This window comes from Pagrus major, chromosome 21, assembly GCF_040436345.1.
Source record: "Pagrus major chromosome 21, Pma_NU_1.0".
Lineage (NCBI taxonomy): Eukaryota > Metazoa > Chordata > Actinopteri > Spariformes > Sparidae > Pagrus > Pagrus major.
This window is the reverse complement of record NC_133235.1, coordinates 15,899,782-15,924,270: the sequence shown is the minus strand read 5'-3', so window position 1 is coordinate 15,924,270 and position 24,489 is coordinate 15,899,782. Positions and strand designations below refer to the sequence as shown.

General features: G+C 41.4%; 1 protein-coding gene across 1 annotated transcript in view; it reads left to right on the top strand.

The window, feature by feature from the left end:
- epb41l3b (erythrocyte membrane protein band 4.1-like 3b) overlaps positions 1 to 23,409 on the top strand; it is a 44,443-nt gene extending 21,034 nt beyond the window's left edge. The window contains exons 4-26 of the mRNA XM_073490497.1: positions 584 to 688; positions 952 to 994; positions 1,112 to 1,187; positions 1,406 to 1,624; positions 2,454 to 2,541; positions 4,530 to 4,682; positions 5,415 to 5,512; positions 5,983 to 6,158; positions 6,672 to 6,862; positions 7,299 to 7,883; positions 9,295 to 9,348; positions 11,383 to 11,418; positions 11,922 to 11,987; positions 12,615 to 12,800; positions 13,487 to 13,543; positions 14,149 to 14,853; positions 15,692 to 15,724; positions 15,948 to 16,025; positions 17,596 to 17,679; positions 18,750 to 18,848; positions 19,496 to 19,576; positions 19,887 to 20,002; positions 23,325 to 23,409. Coding sequence (XP_073346598.1) covers positions 584 to 688; positions 952 to 994; positions 1,112 to 1,187; positions 1,406 to 1,624; positions 2,454 to 2,541; positions 4,530 to 4,682; positions 5,415 to 5,512; positions 5,983 to 6,158; positions 6,672 to 6,862; positions 7,299 to 7,883; positions 9,295 to 9,348; positions 11,383 to 11,418; positions 11,922 to 11,987; positions 12,615 to 12,800; positions 13,487 to 13,543; positions 14,149 to 14,853; positions 15,692 to 15,724; positions 15,948 to 16,025; positions 17,596 to 17,679; positions 18,750 to 18,848; positions 19,496 to 19,576; positions 19,887 to 19,997 — 3,324 coding nt within the window. The 3' untranslated portion in view covers positions 19,998 to 20,002; positions 23,325 to 23,409. The remainder of the gene's footprint in view (positions 1 to 583; positions 689 to 951; positions 995 to 1,111; positions 1,188 to 1,405; positions 1,625 to 2,453; positions 2,542 to 4,529; positions 4,683 to 5,414; positions 5,513 to 5,982; positions 6,159 to 6,671; positions 6,863 to 7,298; positions 7,884 to 9,294; positions 9,349 to 11,382; positions 11,419 to 11,921; positions 11,988 to 12,614; positions 12,801 to 13,486; positions 13,544 to 14,148; positions 14,854 to 15,691; positions 15,725 to 15,947; positions 16,026 to 17,595; positions 17,680 to 18,749; positions 18,849 to 19,495; positions 19,577 to 19,886; positions 20,003 to 23,324) is intronic.
- The last annotated feature ends 1,080 nt before the right edge of the window (positions 23,410 to 24,489 follow it).

Below are 24,489 nucleotides of genomic sequence, written 5' to 3'. Positions count from 1 at the left end.
CGATCCAGAGCGGCCCAGCTGGCTAACTTCAGGGTTTCTCCATGAAGCAGTATAATGAGCTGCATCATTATGCTATTTGAGTAATCAAGAATTTTAATTTCATGTTGATGTTTTGTGGACGTGAGTTATCTTTGGTTTAATTATCTCAAGATAATGAAGAGAAAGAAGGAAAATGTAATCCAGTGGCATCATTAAACAGCCAGAGATTGTTACATTTTATAGGCACAGTTGTTTTCTCATTTTCTTTTCTGTTTATTGTTTGTTTATTCTCATATTATTGTTGTTGCTGTTTATTCTGTGTTGATAATTGTTGAATATGCTATAGGTTCACAAATGGCACGACTCATAACATTATTTATTAAATCTCAGGCAGTCTAGTTCAAATTGTTTAGGATTTAACAACCTGTGACATATAATCAACAAAAACAACAAAAGCAGTTGAAATATTGGAATATCACTTCATAATATAATCCTTTAAAAATGATGCTCTCTTTATCATAAAAGGTGTTTTTTTTAATTGTTAATATGGATCATTTCCATTGTATCCTTTTTTTTTTTTTTAAATGTGTGTTTTTTGTCACAGAAGCGAGCCAAGGGTCAAATGCTCTTTGATAAAGTATGTGAACACCTCAATCTACTGGAGAAGGACTACTTTGGCATCACATACAGAGATGTAGAGAATCAGAAGGTAAAGGAACATAAATAATATGCTGATAATCAGTTTGTATGGGGTTGTTAACTGGCAAAATGATTTCTGTATTTAAAACAAGAGAGAAATGTGCTAATGGAATTGAATTACACTAAATTTTTTAAAAATCGTTAATAAATAACAATGTTTGATTAATCTCCAGATTTTAAGGCAGGAGACTGTGACTATGTCCCACTTTAGAAAGTTTGATTCTCAGTCATTTTCCCCCATTTGTGGAGATTAATGCTTTTTGTCTGTTGCAGAATTGGCTAGACCCGTCCAAGGAGCTGAAGAAGCAGATCAGGAGTAAGTCTAATAATCTAATAAAGTCTCTCAAGTGTTTAGTCTTCAACAGCTAAATGGAGGTGTTTGCAATTATAAAATGCTCCTTTTTGATAATTCAATGTTCCTTTTTCGTCTCAGCCGGTCCCTGGAACTTTGCTTTCAACGTCAAGTTTTACCCCCCAGACCCCGCCCAGCTGACTGAGGACATCACAAGGTGAGTAATTAGCTAATTTACAACAGTTGCATGATCTTTGTCGGGAAAAAGAATTGTCTATTCATCTTATAAATAGACTTTCAGTTTCATTTTTATTTATTTGGATGCCTAAAATTGTGGTTTACTAAGGAAAATGAATGCAGGTTATTTGTATTAAATATCCAGATGTTGGATTTGAAGAAAAAACAGATTTTGACAGTTTTTGTTTTCTGTCTTAGGTACTACCTTTGTCTGCAGCTGAGAGATGATGTGGTTTCAGGCCGTCTGCCCTGCTCCTTTGCCACACACACGGTTCTGGGCTCCTACACAGTGCAGTCTGAACTGGGAGACTACGACCCCGAGGAACTGGGCAGCGACTACATCAGCGAGCTGCGCTTCGCACCCAACCAGACCAAAGAGCTAGAGGAGAAGGTCATGGAGCTCCACAAGACCTACAAGTTAGTCTCAGCATAATAACCTAAAGTCTTTGTAGACTGAGCTTTAACTGTTCTGGAGCTGACAGCAATTTACAATCCACTTATAAGTACAGCCTCTGAGAAAATACATGAATAATAAATCATTAAAGATTTAAAAGCAAACAACCCAGATTGTGATATGTTTTTGCTATAGCCTGTACTGACAGAATAATTAGATACAGAAGATGAGATGGAAAAGAGAGAGATATTTATCTCGTGAAAAAAAAAAAAAAACAGTTAAGCATTAACAGAAATTTTGACATCACATAAGACCTTGTTGCTCATAATATAAAGCTGATTGAGAAAATGGGTATTCAGGGTCTTTAAACCCTGAATCTGACAACTTTAAGCCCCTCAGTCAACCTGGTTGAATGTTTTACAGCCTGGAATAATAATCTGACCTGAAAGGCAGCATGACTCCAGATATTGGATTTGTGTTTTCCTGTAAATGGATGTAGCTGGCTGTCCTTTGTCTGAGCCCTTCATTCTGCCTGTATTAAAATGATTTGTGTGTAATTTGATGCGGTCCCTCCTTGTCCAGTGGATGGAGCAAGGCAATGACAGTGCAAAGATTAGAGTCTCTCTAAAGACCATCTCTGCTAAAAGTGGATGCACTCATGGTACTCTGTTAAAAGGTTCCATAAAAACAACCATTTTCAAAAGCTTTTACGCAATAAAACTGAATTATCCCTGTTTTCGATCTTATTGGACTCTGTCTAGTGTGTTGCATATTCACACTGGTGGGAAAGCATTACTTTTTTTTTTTTTGCCATACTTAAATTTGTTGACCTCGTCTGGTCTCTTTTATCAGGGGGATGACACCAGCTGATGCAGAGATTCACTTCCTGGAAAATGCCAAGAAGCTGTCCATGTATGGTGTGGACCTCCACCACGCTAAGGTAACAAGTCTCTAGTTTTTTTACTCCTCATATAGAGGTGACACCCAAATGTATTGTCTCTCACAATTAAACCTAAACCTAATGTCTCACTGTAGAGCATCCAAGCCGGTTAGGGCAAATTGTTTTGTTTGGAGACTGCCCATCATAGCTGTAGATGTCTCATAATAGCTGTAGACGTAAAGCTTCTGTTGTCTAGTTTGTTAATATAATGTTGATAAATCAGGATTTTTTCCTACCAAGTTCACAAGTTAGCATTGGCAAACGATTAAATTGTTTATAAAAATTCAGCTACATGTTGTGTGAGATCTTCGCTAATTCTAGGTGTCTCCGAGATATATTGAGAAATATGCAAATTAAATATTTAATGTACAGTTTTACATTACATTAGCTTTCTTGTCAAGGATGAAATGAGGAGATAGAAATCACTCTCCATTTTCTGGATGCTAAATATGAAGGTACGGTCATAAATTATTATCTTAGCATAACGACTACATATAGATAGATATACAGCTAGCCTGGCTCTGTCCAAAGGTGCCAGTACATAAAGTCCCCCTTCCAGCACGTTATATCTTGTTTGTTTAACCCTCAGAACCCTGACCAGTTTCTGGGCGTTTTTTGCTCCTGTCACATTTTTAGTCACTGTGAACTTCACTGTAGTATGTAAGTCCTACAGTATGTAAGTCCTGTACCTTTATAGAAACAAAACAATCGTAGTGTATACTGAAACAGTGTGCTGGAACCTGACTCCAGCAATGGTGGGTGTCTCCAAGATGCATCAAGAAATCTGCAGATTAAATGTTTGAAATAATTTTTTGTATTGTTTTTATGCAAGATGAGACTAATGCATTCCACTCACGCAGTCAACAGTGACGCTTGCTACCGCAACACCGCTGCTTCAAAAACATCACGGCTGCCACAGTAATGCCTCAGTCTAACATGCCACCGCTGTTTCGCTGATTGACTGACATTATGTCACCGCTGCCTCTGTGGATTTGGGGGCTGAAGGGATGGAGGGATGGGGGGATGGGGGGATGGAGGGGTGGCTGTGTGTAATCCACCAGCCAGATGGGATCAAACACGCCATTAGAACTCAGGCAGTAAAGAGAAGGCTAGATTACGGCTGCATGACCGCTGTCATCAGTCTTGATATCAATCAGTTATCAAAAGAGCTTTGAAAGTCAAAATGGGTTTAGGTGTGAACGTAAGAGAGGATATTGCCTTTGCAGATTTAGATCAGAAAGGAGGAGATGACAGAGATGAGGAAGCAGCGTTAATCAAACTGAGCCGACGTCGGTGCTCAGTGTTGGATTTGTGAGTCAGATTTGATACACAAGAAAAAAATATATATGTCTTCTCTCCTCTCTCATTAAATGCAAAGTTGGTAGGGAATCTCTATGAAAGCTTGGCTCCAGCTGAGGGAGAGGTAAGAGGCTGCATCTCATGTGCTTACCTGCGTGTGTGTGTAGTGTCTACTCGTGCATGGTTACATACCAAAGTAGTCATGTCAACTGTTAAGACTGATTGTTCCTGCTTTAGACCAGCTTCCCTCTCAAAACATCATCATTGGTTTCACCTGCTCATCTCATGCTTTGTGCAGTGAAGAGCATCATTTTGTGCTTCATCCACCATCTCCCAAGACTTCACTGTTGCTTTCGCAGCCTTGAGTCTGTAGTCAGCGTCACCACAGCCTGCGTAGAGCAGATAAGAGTATCATATGCCTGATTCCACTCTCCACCTGCCTGCTTTTCCCCGTTATTATCACACACTTGACTCTGTTGAATTCTACTTTACCCTGCTGCGCACTGGCTCCTGAACCTCCTGTATTTATCCTGTAGAGTTTATGTTGTGCAGAACACAAAAAGAAGAGCAGCTATGGTGGTCAGTGGCTTCTTCTTTGACGTCGTCAGGGATCTTGTGTTACCTAAGTGACGCACTGTGAAGGAGTTTCATTAATCTCATTTTTGTTTGTGCGTGTGTGTTGTTCCCAGGACTCTGAGGGTGTAGAGATCATGTTGGGAGTTTGTGCAAGTGGTCTGCTCATCTACAGAGACAGGTTGCGGATCAACAGGTTTGCTTGGCCGAAAATCCTAAAGATCTCCTACAAGAGGAACAACTTCTATATCAAAATCCGGCCTGGCGAGGTGAGAACAATGACATTATAGCTAATGATAATGAGATTTATTCACAGTTAAGTGAAGGCCTGATCTGCACAGCAGCCATCAAATAAGCTCCTGTTTGGCAAAATTTTATAAGTGCACCACACCTCATGAGTGCTCCTGTTGGTTAGAGAATTCAGTCTGACCCAACTAGGGTCGCAGCGATATACCAGTTTCAAGGTATATTTCTTTTCTACCACATTAGTGTTATTAAAAATATATATATTCAAAGTTCCTATAAGTTTTATGTCAGGAAATTTTGTGAAATTATACTAAAGCGTTTGTTCAACCAAAAAGACACTTCTATTTTCATTTCTTTAAGGACCATTTGTAACTGATAATAATAACGGTGTAATACCTTGATGCCATGATATTTTCTCAGAGGGTTATCGTGCCTTGAAAATATCATACCGTTGCAACCCTAGAGTCAATATCAATTCCTCTCTTTATGGATATTTCATCAGGAAATATTGTGATGATTCAGGAAATACTCTGATGCTGCAGATCTTATATAAACTGAACTAAAATATAAACATGTATTTGGGACGTGGAATCAGAGGATTATTAAATGAATCTTTTTGAGATCTGATTGAACAGTTGCACTTTTACAGTTGTGGATGTAAACAGCTAGTAAAATGTTATACATGTATACAAAAGGAATTCAACCTAAATGAATAAACAGGCGTTTCTGACCACAGTGTTTTGTCCCTGTTGCAGTTTGAGCAGTTTGAAAGCACAATCGGTTTCAAGCTTCCAAATCATCGCGCTGCCAAAAGGCTGTGGAAGGTCTGTGTTGAGCACCACACCTTCTTCAGGTAAGAAATACAGGAGCTGTGACTGTAATGAAAAACAGCTTTGAAGCTGCCATGGGGTATTTTATTAATTAAAAAAAACAAAACAAATATCCAGTTTGTCGGTTTAAGAGTTTGATTCGCCAACATGTGCTTCTTAATTTTCTCAAGTCCTTTGTTGTTGATTGATCACAGTCATGCCAGCCTTGTAAACATGAGTTTCCTGATAATTTGCGTGGAGGATTTCTTTGTGGTGAAATAGGAACAGTGTTCAGGCTGCTAGTCGTTGTTGCCATTTGGAAAAAATGCAAAACTGATTTGTGCTGCTTTAAGCACAAAATGATCTCTTGGGTTCTTTTGAGTAGCAAGCCAAGCCTGCAGGCTCTCTGGAGAATATTCAAATGAGTAGGAGTTTTAATCTTTAACAGTGCATAGCTTAAATCAGTGTTTTTATTTCTGGTGTGATTAATGTGAGTGTTTGTAACTTGTGACAGGCTCGTATCCCCTGAGGTGCCGCCGAAGAAGTTCCTGAGCCTCGGCTCCAAGTTTCGCTACAGCGGCAGAACGCAGGCTCAGACCCGCAGGGCCAGCTCTCAGATCATCAGACCTGCTCCGTTCTTTGAACGCTCCTCCAGCAAACGCTACAACATGTCCCGCAGCTTAGATGGAGGTCAGGAGCATTTGATTTTGATTAATGTCCAGCCACAAGTTCCACTGAAGTTAAAATGTCTAAAATGTTTCACTTATTTATCCAGTTTATTTTAATTAAGGGTAGTTTTAGAAGTTCCACTGAGTCATTGTGGCTGTTCCTAATTTTAAATATGATTATTTAGCGAGACTTTCTGAACGCGTGGGAAAGAGTTCTCTCTAAAAGCTGCTATTCTGCTTTTTGTGACAGGAAATGATGACAGAGACCTTTTGTAACGAGTTTCTATGAGTTTTTTTTGTTCCTATTTTTATTTCTTTCAAAAAGGAAGAAAAATGTGCTTTCCACCTGAAAGCCTGCAGAGCTAAAATGTCTGGCACACTTGCAATGCCGTGACAAAGCTACAATGTGCAGGAGCAAATAAACCCCTTTATTCCACTGCTCACATTTTTCCTTGAGTTAAAAACAGACCATTGGTGTCCATAAAACGTTACTGATTCCACGCTGTCACATCCATCTTTGTCCTCTGTCCTCCAGCACCTATCATGGAGAACCATGAGACTCTCATGAAGGACAGTGCTGCTGACGGAGCAGCCAAAGTCATCGCCAAGGGGGACATTATCACCACAGTAACGACAGAGAAGAAAGCAGAGGAAGAGAAGGCGGAGCAGGAGGACTCTCAGGTGGAGACGCCAGAACCTGCAACACCGCTCAGACAAGATACAAAGGTAAACCGCTGTCTAACAGGCAGAGCTGCTTTTAATTTGGGTGAAGGAACTTTTCTAGAGGCTTGAACTGTTTTTGGATTCGGTGATATAAACAAATGTTCCACCAGATTGTCAAAGACGCAGAGGATGTTTATTAGAACCTGCTGCAACTCTGTCTCCTTAAGCCATTTTTGAAATTTTAGTTTTGTTTTCTTTCTTAATAGACTTCTTAATGGCTGATGAGAATCTCCCAGTTGCTTTCAGCTTAACCCACTGCAGTAGACTAGGCCTAAGTGCTTCTCATCTTGTGTGCGCTTTACTAATTAGCTTTTCTTTTCTTGTCCTTCCTTTGACCCCACACTATACTCGTTTGTGTGTGTGCTCATGCGTATTCGCCCCCTTCCCCTTCACTCTTCTCCATTTACGCACACATCATCTTTTTCGTTCCCTCTATCAGTGCTCCCCTCGTGTACACACAACCGACCCCCTCCGCAATGAGCTCTCACTCCCCTCATCTCCTGTTACATCGACCAAATTACGGCGGAGGCGCAGGGAGAACGCGCGTAAACGGGCCTCGTCGGTCAGTCCAGGCAAGAGCAGCCCTGGCCGCCGCCGCCGGCAAGCACTCGCCGACCGCAAAGCAGCCCTGCTGGACGAGCAAGTGCTGCTGCTCTCGGCCCGCAAGCAGAGGCTGGAGCAGGGCAAGAGGCGCGGCGGCACGCTCTTCTCCTTCTCCTTGCACCTGCCCGACCTGTCCTCCTTCCTGGACGACGACGGCTACATCACCTTCCCCGATCTGTCGGAGATGCGCTTCCTCCCTGAGTGCGCTCAGAACTTCCTGCCCATTAAGTCCCCATCGCTCATCCCATGCTTCCTCTTCATCTTCTTCTTCCTGCTCTCCACCTCCTTCTCCGTCCCCTACGCCCTCACCCTCTCCTTCCCCCTGGCGCTGTGCCTCTGCTACCTGGAGCCCAAGGCAGCCTCCCTGACCGCCTCCATAGCCCAGGGCTACCATGACCATGACAGTTCAGAGGAAGAGGAGGTGTGTGTGTGTGCGTACGCCTGTATGTTCCAGTACCCGCCTCTGGCATAGAGTAACAGTTCATTATAACGGTTAACCCCTTATCCTGTCCTGTATCTCGCTCTGCTGTTTCACCAGTTCAGAGCCGACCTGGAGACTGTGTCTGTCCCAGTGTCTGTCAGTTCTCCTACTTTCAGAACCTCATCTCTGCCCGGTCACACTCTCATCCTGTAGACTACATCCTCATCAACATCACAAGTATACAGAGATGAACCTGCAAGTCTCGCCATTTCATGTTTGATCAGCTTGCATTTACTTTATGAGAGGGTTAGACACAAATATTGTGCACTATTTTACACTTTTTACTCACATCAGCCTGAAATTTGACTACTTTTGACATATTTTAGCACAAGCTTTATGCAGCATCACTAACAAATAACCATGAAGTAGTCTCTCTGTCATGCTGCAGTGTGAAACAGTTCATCATGAATATATTTTCACGTTTGACTGACCGTGTTTATTAGATATAATGAGGATTTGAAGAGGTCACCTTTCTTCATTTGGTCACTAATCTTTCAACAAACCTCATATTTAAAAACATAATTTGTGCCTAACCCCTCTCAGTGATAGTATCCACATTCATGGATTTACATTTTAGAAAGTGACTGCTACAAGATCAACACCAGCTGCATGGAAACACTTCCATATTTATCATTGCACTCAGTCTCTCTGCATTGCTATCTGAGTCAAGCAAAGCAGCACTAATTAACATTAAAAATTTAAATTGAAGTTCTGCTATAAAGGGCTAAAAGCAGCTTACAGTTGAGTGCCAAAATGAGATGTTTTTCCCCTGAAGCAACACCCCTTTTGAATCACAAGTGATCAGTGTAATGTAATGCATGCTGTGATGCAGAGAGACAGTTACTGTAGATGCATCCAGATCACCTCCAGTGTCAACATGCATGGAGAGGAGGGGGGAGGGCCTGAAAGTCAGGTTACTGTTCAAAATTGTCAAATCGAATTTTTTTTATTATCCAGTGTTGCTTGACCAGCAACAACACAGCAAATGTTTCACTGACTTGTAATGAATAAAAAAAAATATACCCAAGGACTGAGCCCTGTCCAAATCCAAAGCAAATTTACACGTCAAAGTGACTGACCGAAGGTTTAAACTTCCTCTGAGTCTGTTTTGCTTGCTTATTTTTCATTTGCTTTTTTGTTTCTTTTTGTTGTTCTTTTCCTAACCTTTTCTGTAGCGTAGTGTCTGATAACGTGTAGCTGACAGAAACGACCAGTGCATTTCCATTCGTTCCATTTGTGGTTATGAGGATCTCTGTTGACGATGAATGCATTTTCAAGGGTTTACAAGTTGGGTTCTTGTCGTTTTCTTTGTCTGCTGCTTGGAACGGTTTTGGTCTGTTTGTGAAAGCAGACTGACAGCGAACAAACTGACTTTGCCTTTGATGGAGAGATGACCGCCACAGAGGTTTGTACAGCGTGTAAAGACGTTTTATATATAAAGCATGAAAAAAGTCCTGACGTAGAAGAGGAAGAAAGTGATGCTGAGTCATAGGTGTAAAAAAACACATGAACTTGAAGTCCTGCATGTGACGCATGCCTTATTGTCTTTTTGTGCTCATTTAGTTATTGTTTTCGTCTTTGTCTGTAAAACACTTTATATGTATATCAACATGTCTTTTCCACCGGCTACACATTCAAATAGAGAGCCGAAGTCCCCTGACGTCATGTCAACAACTTGATGTAATCTTTCATTTAGAATTTCTTTAATTTTCCTTTCCTGGTGTTTACTTTCCATATATTAAGTTAAATCAGCATTGATTTTAACAAAGTTTAAGAACAGTCACTTTGTCAAGTCATTATTTCAACTTCCTACATATAATCTCTGCTGTCTTAAAGCTTTGAGCTAACTGCGACCCCTCAACTCACTCATTGACTTGCTTCTTCGGTTGAGCTGTCGAAGTCTAGGTCTGATTGCAAATAGTGTTTGTTAAGGACAGCTAAAAACATCAATATTGATTTAACAACAGTTTTATATCCTTCACTAAACATATCGTGGTGTGGGATTTTGAATGAGGTTTTCATCTGGAACAAAACCGAGAAGTTCTGGGTCTTGACTGTTCGCTAAACCTCGCCCTCCTAGTTAAAGTTGCTACACTTGTCAAGCTTTTTTTATTCTCACACAGCACATAATACAGTTTACATCATGGTGGCAGGGACTTTCAGACTAAGGTAGACAAAATCAGACTTCTCATTTTCAGCCAGTAACCTTTGATTTTCTAGTGAGAATCTTATGAAAGGTGTCGTAAATAGGCAGGTGAAGGCAACAAATATAATCTCGAACTTAAAGACTGAAGCTGCATGTGTCAGGCAAACGGTCTGTAAAGGCCATTGTGATTATTAAAAGGGGAAATGTACGATCAGACTGTAAGTTTATACTGACATAACCTTGTTTAGCCGCTTAGCTTACATACTTGCTTGTAATTTTCGAACAGTTTATTTTGCTTTAGATGGTTAGAAGGGTAGATCGTTTTAGGATGAGAACTTTTTTTGTAAAGATTGTGCCCATCTCTGGTAATGTTGGCTGTGGGTGTGGGAGTGTAAACATTACATTATTGGCGAGATAGAGCTGCCAACTTTAGCCTAAACTACACTACACCATTAACAGGATTTTAAAAGTCTAATGTAGTTATTTATTGCTGTACTATACTCGGCTTTAGAATTAACACTTGACTGTAGGAGGGAAGTTAATTAGCTTGAACAGTCAGCATCCTTGTATCATTGTAGGAAAGATGTAAGATCAGACTGTAATTTCATTCTAACATAGTCCTGTTTAGCTGTTTAGCTTGCATATTTGTTTGTATTTTCAAATGGTGTGACTATTCAGCAAAAGCAGCTCCATCTCTGGTAACATCAGCTGGGGTGGCTGAAGTGTAAACTTCCCCAAATAATGTTACAAATAAGAGCAAGATAGAGCTGCTAACATTAGTCTAGACTGACTTTTAAACAGTGTGGAACGACTACATGGTGGATGTGCTCTTCTTAAACTGTCTTGTTGGTTTTTTTTTTACACATCTTGTTACTGCAGAAAGTTGGATAATGACTGGCTTTGGAAGTACCACTCAACCACAGGTGGTAAATTAGCTGCAAATGAGTCGCAGCCTACGTTACAGCTGGCAGTCATGTTGTTGAATCTACTCCTTATACTTTTTCTTATGAAAAGGGATAAAGACACCCTCCATACTCAGAGTGTCACTTTTATTGTGACTCTATCACACCACTTCCACATGTGGAGAAGTTTAGCAGATGCTCAATTTCTGTCACAAAACTATTTACTTTCTTTATACAAGCACCATCCTTTTACCCCTTTCTTACTTGTCTGCTTGCTGCCCCTCCTTCCTCACTTTCTCTTTTCCCTTCACCTGATTTTGTGTCTCTTAATGAAACCCTTTTCCTCCTTATCTCATGTTCTCTTCTCCTCCTCCTCTTTACTCGCTGTCAGTCGGAAGCGGATGACGACTCTGAGATGCGGACTCAGGTACACTGGGCTCGCTTCATGGCCCAGCTCAGTGCATCACAACAACACTACCACCAGATGCACTGAGCTACTCAAACATCCGCCATCAGTCACTTTGTGCCGTCTCTCCGCCTTGGTTTGCCTGCTACTGCTTCTGTTGTTGACACTCACTATCACACCACACACCAGACTGACCATTCACTGTTGCCTGAATTCACTTCACAGACTGCTGCTGCAAAGCTGTCGCTGCTTCTAAACACGTCATTCCAGCTCATTTCTCAAGTGCTTTAGTGTGTAAATGGTGGAGTCGTGTTCATAATTCTGTTTCTGTTGGGGCTCCCAAGAGTCAGATTTCACAGTTTTCAGGGTTTTTCTAATCCATGGCTTTTATTGTGACTCTTAATTAAGTTGACTTATGCCACAATGTAGGAGACAAAGCTCCCAGATTCTCCTAACAAGAATTTAAATTTGACACAGCACAGTACCTTTAACTACAATTCCTCTCCCCTCTTTTGTCTTTACAGTATAGTTTCATAAGACGAGTTAAAGGGGAAAACGTTTTTATCAAGCATAGTAATCTGATGCTAGAGGTTGGTAAGAAAACAATGCATGACTGAGATATGCATGCAGGTGCTTCTTGTATGAAGATTCTTAAGTGATATCATATACATTTAACCTGCCAGTAAAGAGAGATTGCAATTTTATCTAACAGATTTTTTTGCTGTGAGCATCCAAATAAATCTTTGTGAGAAATAAAGCAACAGAAATTAAACTTAATTCAGTGGAGGTTTTAACTTCTAACCAGATTTGGGAGTGTTGTGTTTAACTAAACCTGTAAAACTAAATCTGTGAATCTATGCATGAAATCATTTGTTATCATTGGATTAAGCTAGTCCTAAATGCTTCCTTAGCATTTAAGTACGAGCTGCTACTCCTTTTCGTTGCAGCTGCAATGTTGGTGGACTTTTTTTGCTGTTGTGTTGCAGTTTGTGTGAGCTGTTGCACAGGAAGCCTGCACAGCCTCCTAAACAGGCCTGTTAACAAATGCAGTTGATTTAGGTCTGCATTGGTTGACCATTTCAGAACTGCATTTTTATTTTTTTTTGGTAATTCATTGGATATGCAAGCTACCGTTTCGTACATAAAGCATGGCCGTCGTTCCCTCCGCGCTGCTCCTGGCCTCATCTCCTTATGTCATGGTTGACCGGCTACTATAGGACACCGCGTCTCCGGCAGAGATGGTCAAGCACCAGACCAACATCAGCGAACTGAAGCGCTCCTTCCTGGAGACGGGCAGCAGCACGCCGGGCCTGACCGAATGGGAGAAGAGGCTCTCGTCGTCCCCTGTGCGCTCACCCAGAGCGGATGATGCACCGATGATAGAGCCACTGGAGCCGCAGGATGTAAGCTGCAGTCCACAGCAGACTGAGTGATGGCATGTGTGTGTGAAGCATGACATCACCAAGGAGATTTTGGCTTTGACAAAGACATCGATCTCAAGAGTGTTTGCTTTATGAGTCATAGTGCAGTAAATTAAATATTCATAATGGGGCTAGAGCCATATTTTCTACATTAAATTGGCTCTGGTGCGGTCTATTTTATATTCCAAAATGGATCTAGTGCATATTAAAGGAGAATATGGGCTCAGTAAATTAATCTGCAAAGTCATTCCAAGTTAGTGCGAGAGTAAGTCTATCACCTTATGTCTTCGTAAGATCTCATCAGCTGCTGATTAACATATTAATTTGTCTCGGTAATGGACGGTGCAGTCATTAATCATTAATACGATTGTTGTGCTCTGTGACATTACGTGCGTGAGTTCGAAGCAGTTTTATCAGCGTTTCTCCTTTTTACTTGTGTTTAGTAACCTAATCAGATGAACTCACCCGGGACAAATGAGCGGCACTAATTGAAGTCACTGAGGACTAATCACTGACATCAAAACATGTCTGACTGAAATTAAAAGAAGCTGATTTCTCTGCTTCAGGATCTGGATCGTGTCCATTTGAAGAGTCACGCTGGACATGTCCTTTCTTGTGGCAATCTCAATCTGTGTGAACTTTATTCATTTCTTTCTTTCTTCCTCTAGATTGAGCAGCCTGCAGAAGAAGAGACGGACAAGGTGGTGGAACCTAAAGCCACTGAGGTAAAGTGCTTCCACTTCCTTTTTTCACATGTTAAAATGAATATTTCGTGAGTGCAGTGTTGTGTTTTGCCCTTTGTTTCTACCTAGCTCCAGATGTAGCTGGACACTTGCACAGATTTTGGTATTTTGGTACTTTTTCTTATCTCTCTGAAACTTGAATCAAGGTTTGAAATGTCCTTTGTTGTCCAATTTTTAAAAAACGACCTAATTGTTGATGGTTTTTTAGCCCTTTTTAAAAATCAACATTTGAAAGTGTATTATCCCAAAAAGGCCATTAGTTTGATGCATGCAGCCACAAAATAAGATAAAATACATGGTGTAAATTAATCCATAACAGGAACCACATCAGTTTTGATAGATATTCAAGCTTCACTCTTAACTTTCACAGCTCTATTAGAGACAATACTACCATATCTGTGCAGCGAAACTATCTTAAATACTACTTCCAGACGCACCTTTGTCCAAGTACTTACGGAGCTCAGTCTGTTTATGTGTCATTTCTAGATTAACAGTCTCTTGAGCTTATCCTCAGCGTCTTGGCTGTGTGATGCCCTCTGTCTATTAACCCCAACAATCCATTTCCAATAAGCCAAGTGTCTCCCCAGGCGGCTGGATATCTGGTGAAATATGTGGTGGATAGCATTGGAACAGATTTGGCCACCTCCTCGGGGCCACACGGGATTAGTCTGTCAACCACTATGGACGACGACGTCTTCATGGACGGGACCCTCAGGGAGGTGGAAGAGAAGACACCCGACTCCCAGGAGGATGTGTCAGAGAGGTCGGTGTTGAAGGTCAGCCCCGGAGCTGTCAGACAGGAGGTGTCCCAGGCCATCAGTGACAAGAAAGGGACACTCATTATCTTGAAGGAGCCGGAGGATAGAGAAGAGGGCACAGAGACAAGTGCTGTGGGTGAAAAAGAGGAGCCTATAGTCCCCGAAGAGGCTGAAGAAGCTGAAGAGAATGAAATGTCTCCCTCTAAAGAGAAAGAAAATATTACAGACGACACTTCAGTTGTTATAGAAGCCAAAACTGAAGTAGTCAAGAGTCCGAAGATCGAGATAAAAACTGATGACATGACTCACATTAAAGGTATTGACTCGCCTAAAAAGGCCATGGCATCATGGATTTCTGAGGAAGTGAAGACGGAGGCTTCAGAGATCAATAACATGTCGACAAAGGAAGTGAAAGAGATGAAGACTTCTGACGCTCTGCAGCAGAAAACCGAAATCATCACATTTGAAGAGGAGCAGAAGTCCAACCTGACTCAGATCACAGTTTCTGAATCTTCAACTACATCCTTTGCAGTGGTACTGTATGAATACTAAAAGCAACAACTCGGTTTTGGCTGCCTCCCTCCATATCACCACCACCCTCAGCCTACCCCCATTGCCTTCCCTCCAGCAGCAGCAGCAGCCAAACCAGTCTAACAACAGTGTAAACAAGCGCTGTGCATGGCTAACGGTCCCTTAACACCCAGCGTTTACGCTCACACCTGCCAAACCGCCGGTTTCTGTTGCAATCGAGCCCGCTGCTTCTTTTTTGATACAACTGTTTTGAGTTTGTTGATAGCTAAAACAGCTCACCTTGCCTTAACAGCTGGCTCCCACAGCTGATAAGGGAAAGAAATCAGGGCTCTGGCTGGCTCTTGTTTGTTTTCTAACGTTTTTTGCTCAGCTGCTCCATTCCTTTATTTCAGCTCTTATCAGTTCCCTGAAAGCGGTGACTTCATAGCTCTGGCTCAGTGCCACCGCTGCAGCTTTCCCCACCTCATCCTCCAAAATCCCCTCTCTGCCTCCGTAACGAGTCAGGGAAAACAATTGTATGGCTCTACCTAAAAAGAGATTTTGCTCTTCTTAAGAAACTGTTTTTTCAAAAGCAGATTAGTGGGAAATGTGCTGCTGGTGGATTCAGCAATTCTAAAACCGGATTTTCGTTTGAGGTTTTAGGATTTCTTCATCTTGGCATTAGGTTCAGCGGATTTAATGAGCTACATAATGGTATTCCATACAATCCATACAATAATATTTACTTTTCAGACCTTTCATTTTTCCACCCTTTCTCCCTTTGCTCTTTGTCTGGTGCTCACTGTGACTTTTGACTGTCCTCTCTTTTCCTTTCTCTCCGTCCATCCTTCTGTCCCATCAGTCTACGCTGGGATGGGTTCCCTCCTCTGAAAAGGTGACCACTCCTCTCTGGTCCTTGCAGATTTCAAAATACCTTTCAAAACAGTTTTTGTCTGTAATTATGTGTGCCTATTACATGTAATTCTTACAGGTTTGTGCACAGTTGGAGTATGAAAATGAATAACCATCTCTCTCCAGTCGCTGTGATGTGGAACTGTCCTGTTTTTTTGTCACAGTGAAGCAAAAACATCATCTAATGGTGCAATTTTCGTTCACAGGCACCAGCCGAACCAGAGGAGAAAGCGGTGGTTGCCACAGAGACGGAGGCAGCACCAGCCAAATCAACAGGGCCAACGGTGAATATCCAGACCACAGAGGCTGCAAAGGCACAGCCAGTGCACACTGCAGCGGAGCTCACAGACAAAACAATATCTGCAGAGCCTGCAGAAGGGGAGCTAGATGATGTAGTGTTACAAGAGGATATGAGTGGCATTAGTTTAGGAGATACACAAAGTGATGCACCATCTGAACAGCTTCAGCAGTATAAATATGTGGAGCTGGTGGCAGAAAAAGAGCTGGCATCAACAAATTTAGGGTTGGATGAGAGCATGTCTGGCGGTAGTGCTTTGCCGGAGTCTGCAGTGCTGACCTTAATAGCAGAGAATGAAATTGAGGAAGTAATAGACGAGGAGGGAGAGGATGCAGGCGTGGAGGAGGAGGCAATGGCGTCAAAAGACAGATTCACTGTTGCTCCCACTTACATCAGAGATTATGAAAAGGAAGATAAGATGCCTTCAGCAGAGGAAGAGAACAGTGGAGGGGAAGCAGAAGAGACTTCTTTAGAGGCTTTGGAAGATGGAGTGGCAGATTTTAAAAACACAGGGGAGGGAACATACACAGAAGTAGATGGCAAAAGAGTCCAGTTCTCCAACGAAGTGCAGTATTTCCAGGAACAAGAGTTTTCAGCAGAGTTAGAAGATGATATTGAGGAGGTGGATGAAGAGATAGATGAATGTTCACCAGCAGAGGATGAAGCACAAAAGGCCGTTAAACCTTTGCCCTTTGAGAAAGAGAAGTACCACTATGCACAGACGGACAGCTCAGAAGATGAAATGGAGGGAACAGAGGAGGAAGAGGCAGATGGAAAGAGGGAAGAACTGGAGGAGGAATATGATGAAGAAGAACTGAAACTGGCAGAAGACGATGTTGACGAAAAGGCGTCAGCAGTGAGAGAAGATGGAATGGCATCAGAAGAAGAAATGGTCCAAACTGAAGAACTGGAAGAAGAAGTAGATGAACAAGACAAGACGTTCAGTCCACACGAAGTGGCCCAGACACACGAAGAGACCTCCGGTGCCTCGCTCACCCATCCACCTCCAGCTGTGTCTCAATCGGAGGTAACCATGCATCAGCTCCAGTGGCCTCCCCCTCGGCACTGTAACCTCACCTCCATCCTCCACTCCTGCCGACACAATCTACCACTAATAATCAAAGGCAAAACTCGACCAAAAGCATGGATTTGCGTCGCAACTTGCTAACTTCACAGTTTGTTGCAGAGCAGATCAGGGGACCTGTTTATAATGAGATGTGGTGCACACACTTAATCGAAACCTTGTGATTTGCATTCTCCAGTATCCTCTCCTTCACTGGATCGGGGACTCTAATGCATGACTGCATGCTCGTTTAGAGATTTAAGCCCTTCAATGACAGGCTTTGGCTTAGTTTATTAGCATGTGGGATTTATTTATGTCAATTTGATCAGTGTGGAGCTATTTCAAGAACAAAGACGCACAGTTAACAGTGAACACCTCCAACAATTTGTTTCAGACATGGAAGCTAATTTAACAAGAGCACAGATGGCGTTGGTGCTGCTGTTCTCCCTCTGCATGCACTCATTTATACTTACTCTTCCTTTTTGTCTATTAGAGTCCTGATGCCGTCGATGCGAGTACCAAAGAGACGCCTGTGATCCACACAGAGACAAAAACTATCACCTATGAGTCTGCAGAGGTATGTATGAACTCAAACGTGAGATTACCTCAATTTTACATCTTGCAGCATTTTCAGAAATGTGATAAAATATTGTAATTAAGGAATAGTGTCTGTGATAGGCTTCTTTTTTTTTTTTCAAGCAGCATTAACTAATATTTTTGGCCACTTGGGGACAGCAGAAATAATCTGTGAATACACATTGACATATAATCACCTTTTTAAGTGGATATGTCGAAGATGTCGGCTATAATTGCTTATTTACACAAGCAGCAGATACAGAGAGATGTTGGCATTAGTTTAGAGTTGTGTTAGTTCACAACTGATGAATCTTACATCAATATTCACTCTCCTCTTTGTGCTGCTCTCCTGTGTTCACCAGCTAGTTGCTAACTTTGGCGGTCTTCTTCTTCATTCTGAACATTGACATTTGACATTAACAATGAGCTGAAGCACACTATAACCCCAACCCATAGCATGCAGCTGACCTGCAGGTGATAATTGTCAGGGACTTTTTGACATTGCACCTAAAACATTAAAAATATTGACCATAGCCACTTTAAAGCTGTACTAATCCAAAAACTGTAAGGGTAGGAGTGCTTCCTGGAGTCAAATTAAGTTTGTTAGAGGAAGGAAATTTGGATAGGGAAATGTATTATACACTAGTTAAATGGCTTTATTCTCACGACATGGTCATGTTAGACCGTAAAAACAAACTTGTTGAAGAGGCTGTGATAAAACCCTCTCATGACCAAACAGCTGACACAGTGAGCAACTAGCTGGTGAATACAGTGCAGCTTTTAGCAGCTGAAGTGAAAGCCACCACAATGCTTTTGCTGCTCTTTATCTGCCTGATTGTGTAAATAGGTAATTGTTATCTAACATGACAGCCATTATGTACATGTAAGATGTTTTCAGCTTGTTGAGGATTTGCTCTGCAGTGAATTAATGCAGCTTTGAGGCGACCGCTGATTAGTGCTGAATAGCATTTGATAGGAACTCGATAAATCTTTTGTAGTGGGTAGATTAACGTTATCTAGAGCACAGATACAAAATGCAGTTTCAAAATGGAGCTTTTTCTTTATCTTCAGGTTGACACTAATGGTGACATTGACCCCGGGGTGCTGCTGAGTGCTCAGACCATCACCTCTGAAACCACCAGCACCACCACGACCACACACATCACAAAGGTCAGAGTTCATCTGTTGTCCCTTTGTTCTTTTAACACTCCAACATGACCACAGCTTTAGCCTTTTCACTGCAGGATTTAAAACAAAGACAGTAGTTAAAAAGTGGAGAAAGGAAGCATATCTTTGTAGTACAGAGACTCATCCCCCTCTTTGACATACATTTTTATACATTCTAACCAAACACGGCAGCTTTAGTTTGATTAGACTGATTAGATTTTTTTTAAAACAGAGAAGAAATAGATCTGAGTTGCAACTAATGATTATTTTCATTAATGAATATTTTCTCAATAAATCATTTGGTGCCTTAAATGTTAGAATACATTGGAGAAAAAAAAACATTACAACTTCTCAAATTCAACTTCTCAAATGACTGGAACCAGTCATTTTTTGCCATTTTTGCTTTAAAAACTGCTCAATCAATAAATCAATTGTCAAAAAGTTCCAGATTTTTTTTTGTCAACCCACTTAAACAATCAATCATGAGGGTGGAGAACTTTTACGTTTGTATTTACACAAACCTTCTGTTATCTGTGGCGGATGTTAAGGATTTAGACTGTTTAGAAAAGGGCACTCTTTATTTATTATTTATTGTTTATTGTTTGTGTGCGCACTGATTTGAAGTCCTCTCTCTGCTCACTGTCGGTCAGACGGTAAAAGGGGGAATATCAGAGACGAGAATCGAGAAACGGATCGTCATCACAGGAGATGCAGACATCGATCATGACGAGGTGTCTTAGCTTTTCTATTTTCATGCCATTCATCACTACCCTCATTATTTTTCTTTGCCTGTTAAGTCAATAATTGGATTTGAGCACAAAGTAAAATGCTAGTGACCTGAGTGGCCCCTCAGGACCTTAACCACATGATACAGAGTGTGACATTTTAAACAAAACATTATTAACTCGTGATGTGACTGGAAGTATGACAAATGTAACTAAAATTGGCTTCCCTGTTGGCAACATCCCTGCTCCCTCCCCGCCTTCCCCATTTTCTGTCTCCCCCTCGTGATCCCTCCTGGCACTGCACTCCCGTATATAGGCTCTTGCTCAGGCCATAAAGGAGGCTAAAGAACAGCATCCTGACATGTCAGTGACCAAAGTAGTGGTACATAAAGAGACAGAGATCACGCCAGAGGAGGGGGAGGACTGACCCAGGTAAGACATTGAGGTCCCCAGTCCTGGTCCCGGTTCTGTCCGTTTTAGTCTGGTTTGGATTTAGTAGGACTGGTCTCCATTCTTGGGCATGCTGCTTTCCCATCAGCACTTCTTCTCACTGGTTACAGACAGCCCTGCTTCTGTAGCACTTACAGCTAATGCATCACACTGTTGTCATCCCAGCTCCACTCCCCCCCTGCAGGGAAAAGGTCGGCCGATGCGTGCTTGCACACAGACCGGATATTATAGTCTCAGCGCGTAATGACAAGGCTTAAAAACCTTAACAGTAATGCTCCTGGCAGTCTCATGCAATCGCTTGTAATTTCGCTGCAACACTCCCCCCTGCTGGACAGAAACACAACACATTTTGACACGGAATATGACACTTAAAAAATCTAAATTGCAACACTCATCTTCTCCTGAATATGTGCTGCCTAAATAAGAACATGTGGTGGAAAACAAATCATGTTGGAGTAGTTGTACCTGCATGTCGTGCAATATTTTGCAAAAACATTCTGCACACGTTGTTTTGTCTACATTGTGAAGCCTCACAAAGGACACCGGCAGTGATGAGCGATTAAATACCAGCTGAACCGGCTTCTGCTCCTCAGAGCGCTCAGGCTGGATTGACTGAAATCTGATCTTGAGGGAACACAGAGCTGCTTCGACCTATTTTTCAACTCTGTTCTAACAAGAAAAATCATAAACCAATAACTGAACAGCTCCTTAAATGACCAATTATATCAATTTTATGAATTACATCTGCAGTAAAACATGAATTTATGCACAAATGCATGCATGGCTTTTATACTAATCTACCTGATCTTTTATACAATTAAGATTGATATCGGATGAGTCATTAATATCAACATTATTCTGCATGTACACGACTCAAAATGAGTTGGGGGTATTGGGATATTTTACTTGATTGTTAATACTGTGGCATTTTGGTCCCCAAAAATAATGCAACACATTTCATTTGACTTTTATTCCATATCCTTGCACATGTATACATGCACCCATATCCCAATATCCCTAACTAATTTTGACTAGTGTAAAAGATGCTATCCGACTGTGTTTGCATTATTATCATTAGTATAGACTCCATAATAAATCAAACTCAGGCTGCAACTAAGGATTAGATTATTTTCTCAATTAACCGATCAGTTGTTTGGTCTATAAAATGTCAGAAAATCATAAAAAAAAATTGATCAGTGTTTCCCAAAGCTCAAGATGATGTCTTCAAGTGTCTAATTCTGTTCAAAACCCAAAGATATTCAGTTTACTGTGATAGAGGAGGAAATAAACCAGAAAATACTCACTTTTAAGAAGCTTGAATCAGAGAATTTTGACTTTTTTCTTCAAAAATTACTCAAACCAATTATCAAAATAGTTCACAATTCATTTAAAAGCCAACAACTAATCCAATAACCGCTGCAGCTCAATATCAAACAGGCTTTCAATAAAGATAATAACAATAGTTTTTCTAGAAGGAAATGTTTATGCATGGGGTGAAAGCATGCTTTCTGCTCAAGCTGTGTTTTTGGGACACTTACATCAGAAACTGACATACTGCTCCTTTCAGTTGCACTTTTCCTTCTGTTTGGGGTAAAAATAAATTGGGTCGGCAGTCCTTGTGGCAGCGTTTCTGCAAACTCTCACAAATGCAGCCATTTGTGTTTCAACTTGTTTGCCGTCAGTGTTGTGAGGATTATTTCAGGTGTGGAGCTGCATAAGGGAAACCTCTCATTCCATCGCACCGCAGCATGTCGTTCGAGCCTCGCCACCTTTTCTCTCAAACATTTCGTCTGTAGAAACTGTCCAGTTTATTCTAATTCACCTTCTTGGCTCTGAAGCTTGTTATTCACTAGCTTCTGACTGAAACGATCCCAAGGCGCAGGGTTTGGGATGAGCGAGTGTGCATGTGTGTACTTGCGTGACTCACCAGATGGGAATGCTTGGCTTTGTTTCTGCGGCCTTGCCCTCAGTCCTGTGTGTATGTGTGTGAGTGTGCTGTCTAATATCTGTGCGTCAGACAGGCTCTGTTTCTGACTATTAACATGATACTAAGTGTTTCTTCTCTGCTCTTTTTGGATGCTCAAGTCTTTCCACAGTAGATACACACAGATTGTTGTAGCATTTTCAACACTGTTAAAATTAAAATTCAACAAATTCTGACTTCACTGAGGTGCAGACCAGTGTGAGCTTGAAAAGAGGAAGTCCTTCAGAATTAAAATGCATCGCTCAACTCTTCTTCTGCACACCACGCTATATTCACCAAACATTTTAGGCCATCCTGCCTCTATCAGGGCGGAGTCGAGAGTGACTTCACTGTACTGTACACAATCAGTTGATCAGTAAAAAATTACCATAGATGTCATGTATGCAGAAAACAAGTGTTACGATTCTGAAACCGATACAAACATCCACAGTCTTGCAGCGCCCCCACTACGTCACAACTTCATCGCTCCTACTTTCAGTTTTTATCTGACTCGCATGTAAAAAAAAAAAACATCAGTCCTGTCCCCAACAGGACAAAAACGGTTAAAGGTTGATTTCTAAAACTTTTTTTTTTTGTTTTGTCAGACTGTCTGACCGTGAACGGCTGACTTGCTTCTGTCAACTGACTGCGCTTACATGGTGCGTTCAGGGCCTGTTTGTAAAGTTGATCTACCTTCACTGTGTTTTTGATATTCCAAATTGTAGATGATCCATCACAACATACAGGCCAAGAGTTTTATTTAAGAATCTACAAAAAATTCCATAAAATAGATTCAGGTCTAATTCCTCATCTTGAGCCCAATTTAGAAATCCAGAACACCTCTGTCTTCAGAAACTATTCCTCCCACTCTCCGTCTCTCTTTGATGAAGGCAAAAAAGCAGATTCTTTTTCAGGACAGCGTGGTGTGTGTGACATGTTTTAATTTTGATGGACTTAAAATTAAATTTAAAACCACGTTTACAGATTGAGAATGATGGTTTTTCTTTTGTGGTTTTTCAGTTGTGACAGCAGCCTTTCTGACTCACTGCTTGTGTTCCCAGTCCTAATAGATACTACAATAGTTGGCATCTATTTTGGGGGGAAGCATTGTTAGTTATAGCCAGAAAGTGCTCAAGAAAGAAGCCTGTGTGTATCTATGTTGTGTTTGTGCATTTTTGTAACCCAGTAGTCCCTCGGTGCATCTATTTACGGGGGCAAAACTGCCATAACCTTTTATGAGGCTCATTTTTAGTCTTTGGCCGGGTGCAGTGTGTCACTGAAGGTTCAGATGTGATTAAATATGCAGGGTGGGACTAACTGCTGTTCCCTCTGTTCCTCCAGGAGTAACAACTGAGGGCTGTTTTCTGTTCAACCTCCCAGAATCCAACTACATCCAGAACTCCACATATTCCTCCGGGACTCTCAGAAGATTAGAAAGGCTCCTTACTCTCCAAATGCTGCAGCTCGCCGCTAGTCGCAAACCATCACCTGCAAAACAAATAAATGCATTTTGCATGAGAAGGACGCAATGTTGCATTATCAAACAAAACAGCAAAGATTATACTGAAAACTGTACGATTTTAAAAATGGTTCTCGATCTCATCTGCACGCCGAATCCCCGTGTGCAGCAAGCAGACCTGTTGCTTTCACTGCCTTATTATGACTTTGATGCATTTTTATGATTATTGAGAATAATTATTGTAGCAACGTTTTATTTATGAAATAAAGCCATCACTCCAGAAACCTAAATCGCTGTAGGCTGTATATGTTAGGGAGCATACACTATTTAACCTTGCTGTAGAAGTGCCAACCTCATTTGCCAGCGAGCATTGCCTCCGTCACTCCAACAACACAAGCCGATGATTCTCCGTCAGGTATGCCACTACAGAAATCACTACAGCCCTGTTCTGTACATATCGGAGCTTTCCTAGGACAATAGCAAATTATCTTCCACAGTTGATTTTTGTCGCGTCTACTTGAATTGCATTTTCCTTTTTATGATCATTATTCAGTATTTTATCGTTTCTCATCGATTGATTCCACCACTTCAACACTTTTACGAGGGCAAAAATTGCCAAGGAATCAAGATTTCTGTGCAAGAAGAAGTAGATTTTAATGTGCCTGTGCAGGCTTTGAATGTTTCCCAGGGTAGATGATCGGCAGTCCCAGGTTTGTGTGAGTGTGAGGCAAAGGGCTCAGACTGCCGAGCTCTGCCCGAATTAGACGCAAAGCCAAGAGAGATCTGTCAAACCCTCCGCCACCACCCACACTACTACCGCCACCACCCTCACCCTAAACACGTCAACTGTACTTCCCTCATCTGTTCAACTGTATCTGAATAACCAATTCCTGTTCGTGTACAGCCATGTTTTCCTCAGAATGGTGAAATAAAAGTGGCAAATGCATTTGTTTTAATTTGCTGTTTTCTTCTCAAATAATAAAATGTTGAACACAGCGCTGAAACGTGTCACCTTGGACAATGATTATTGATTTGATGTATTGTAAC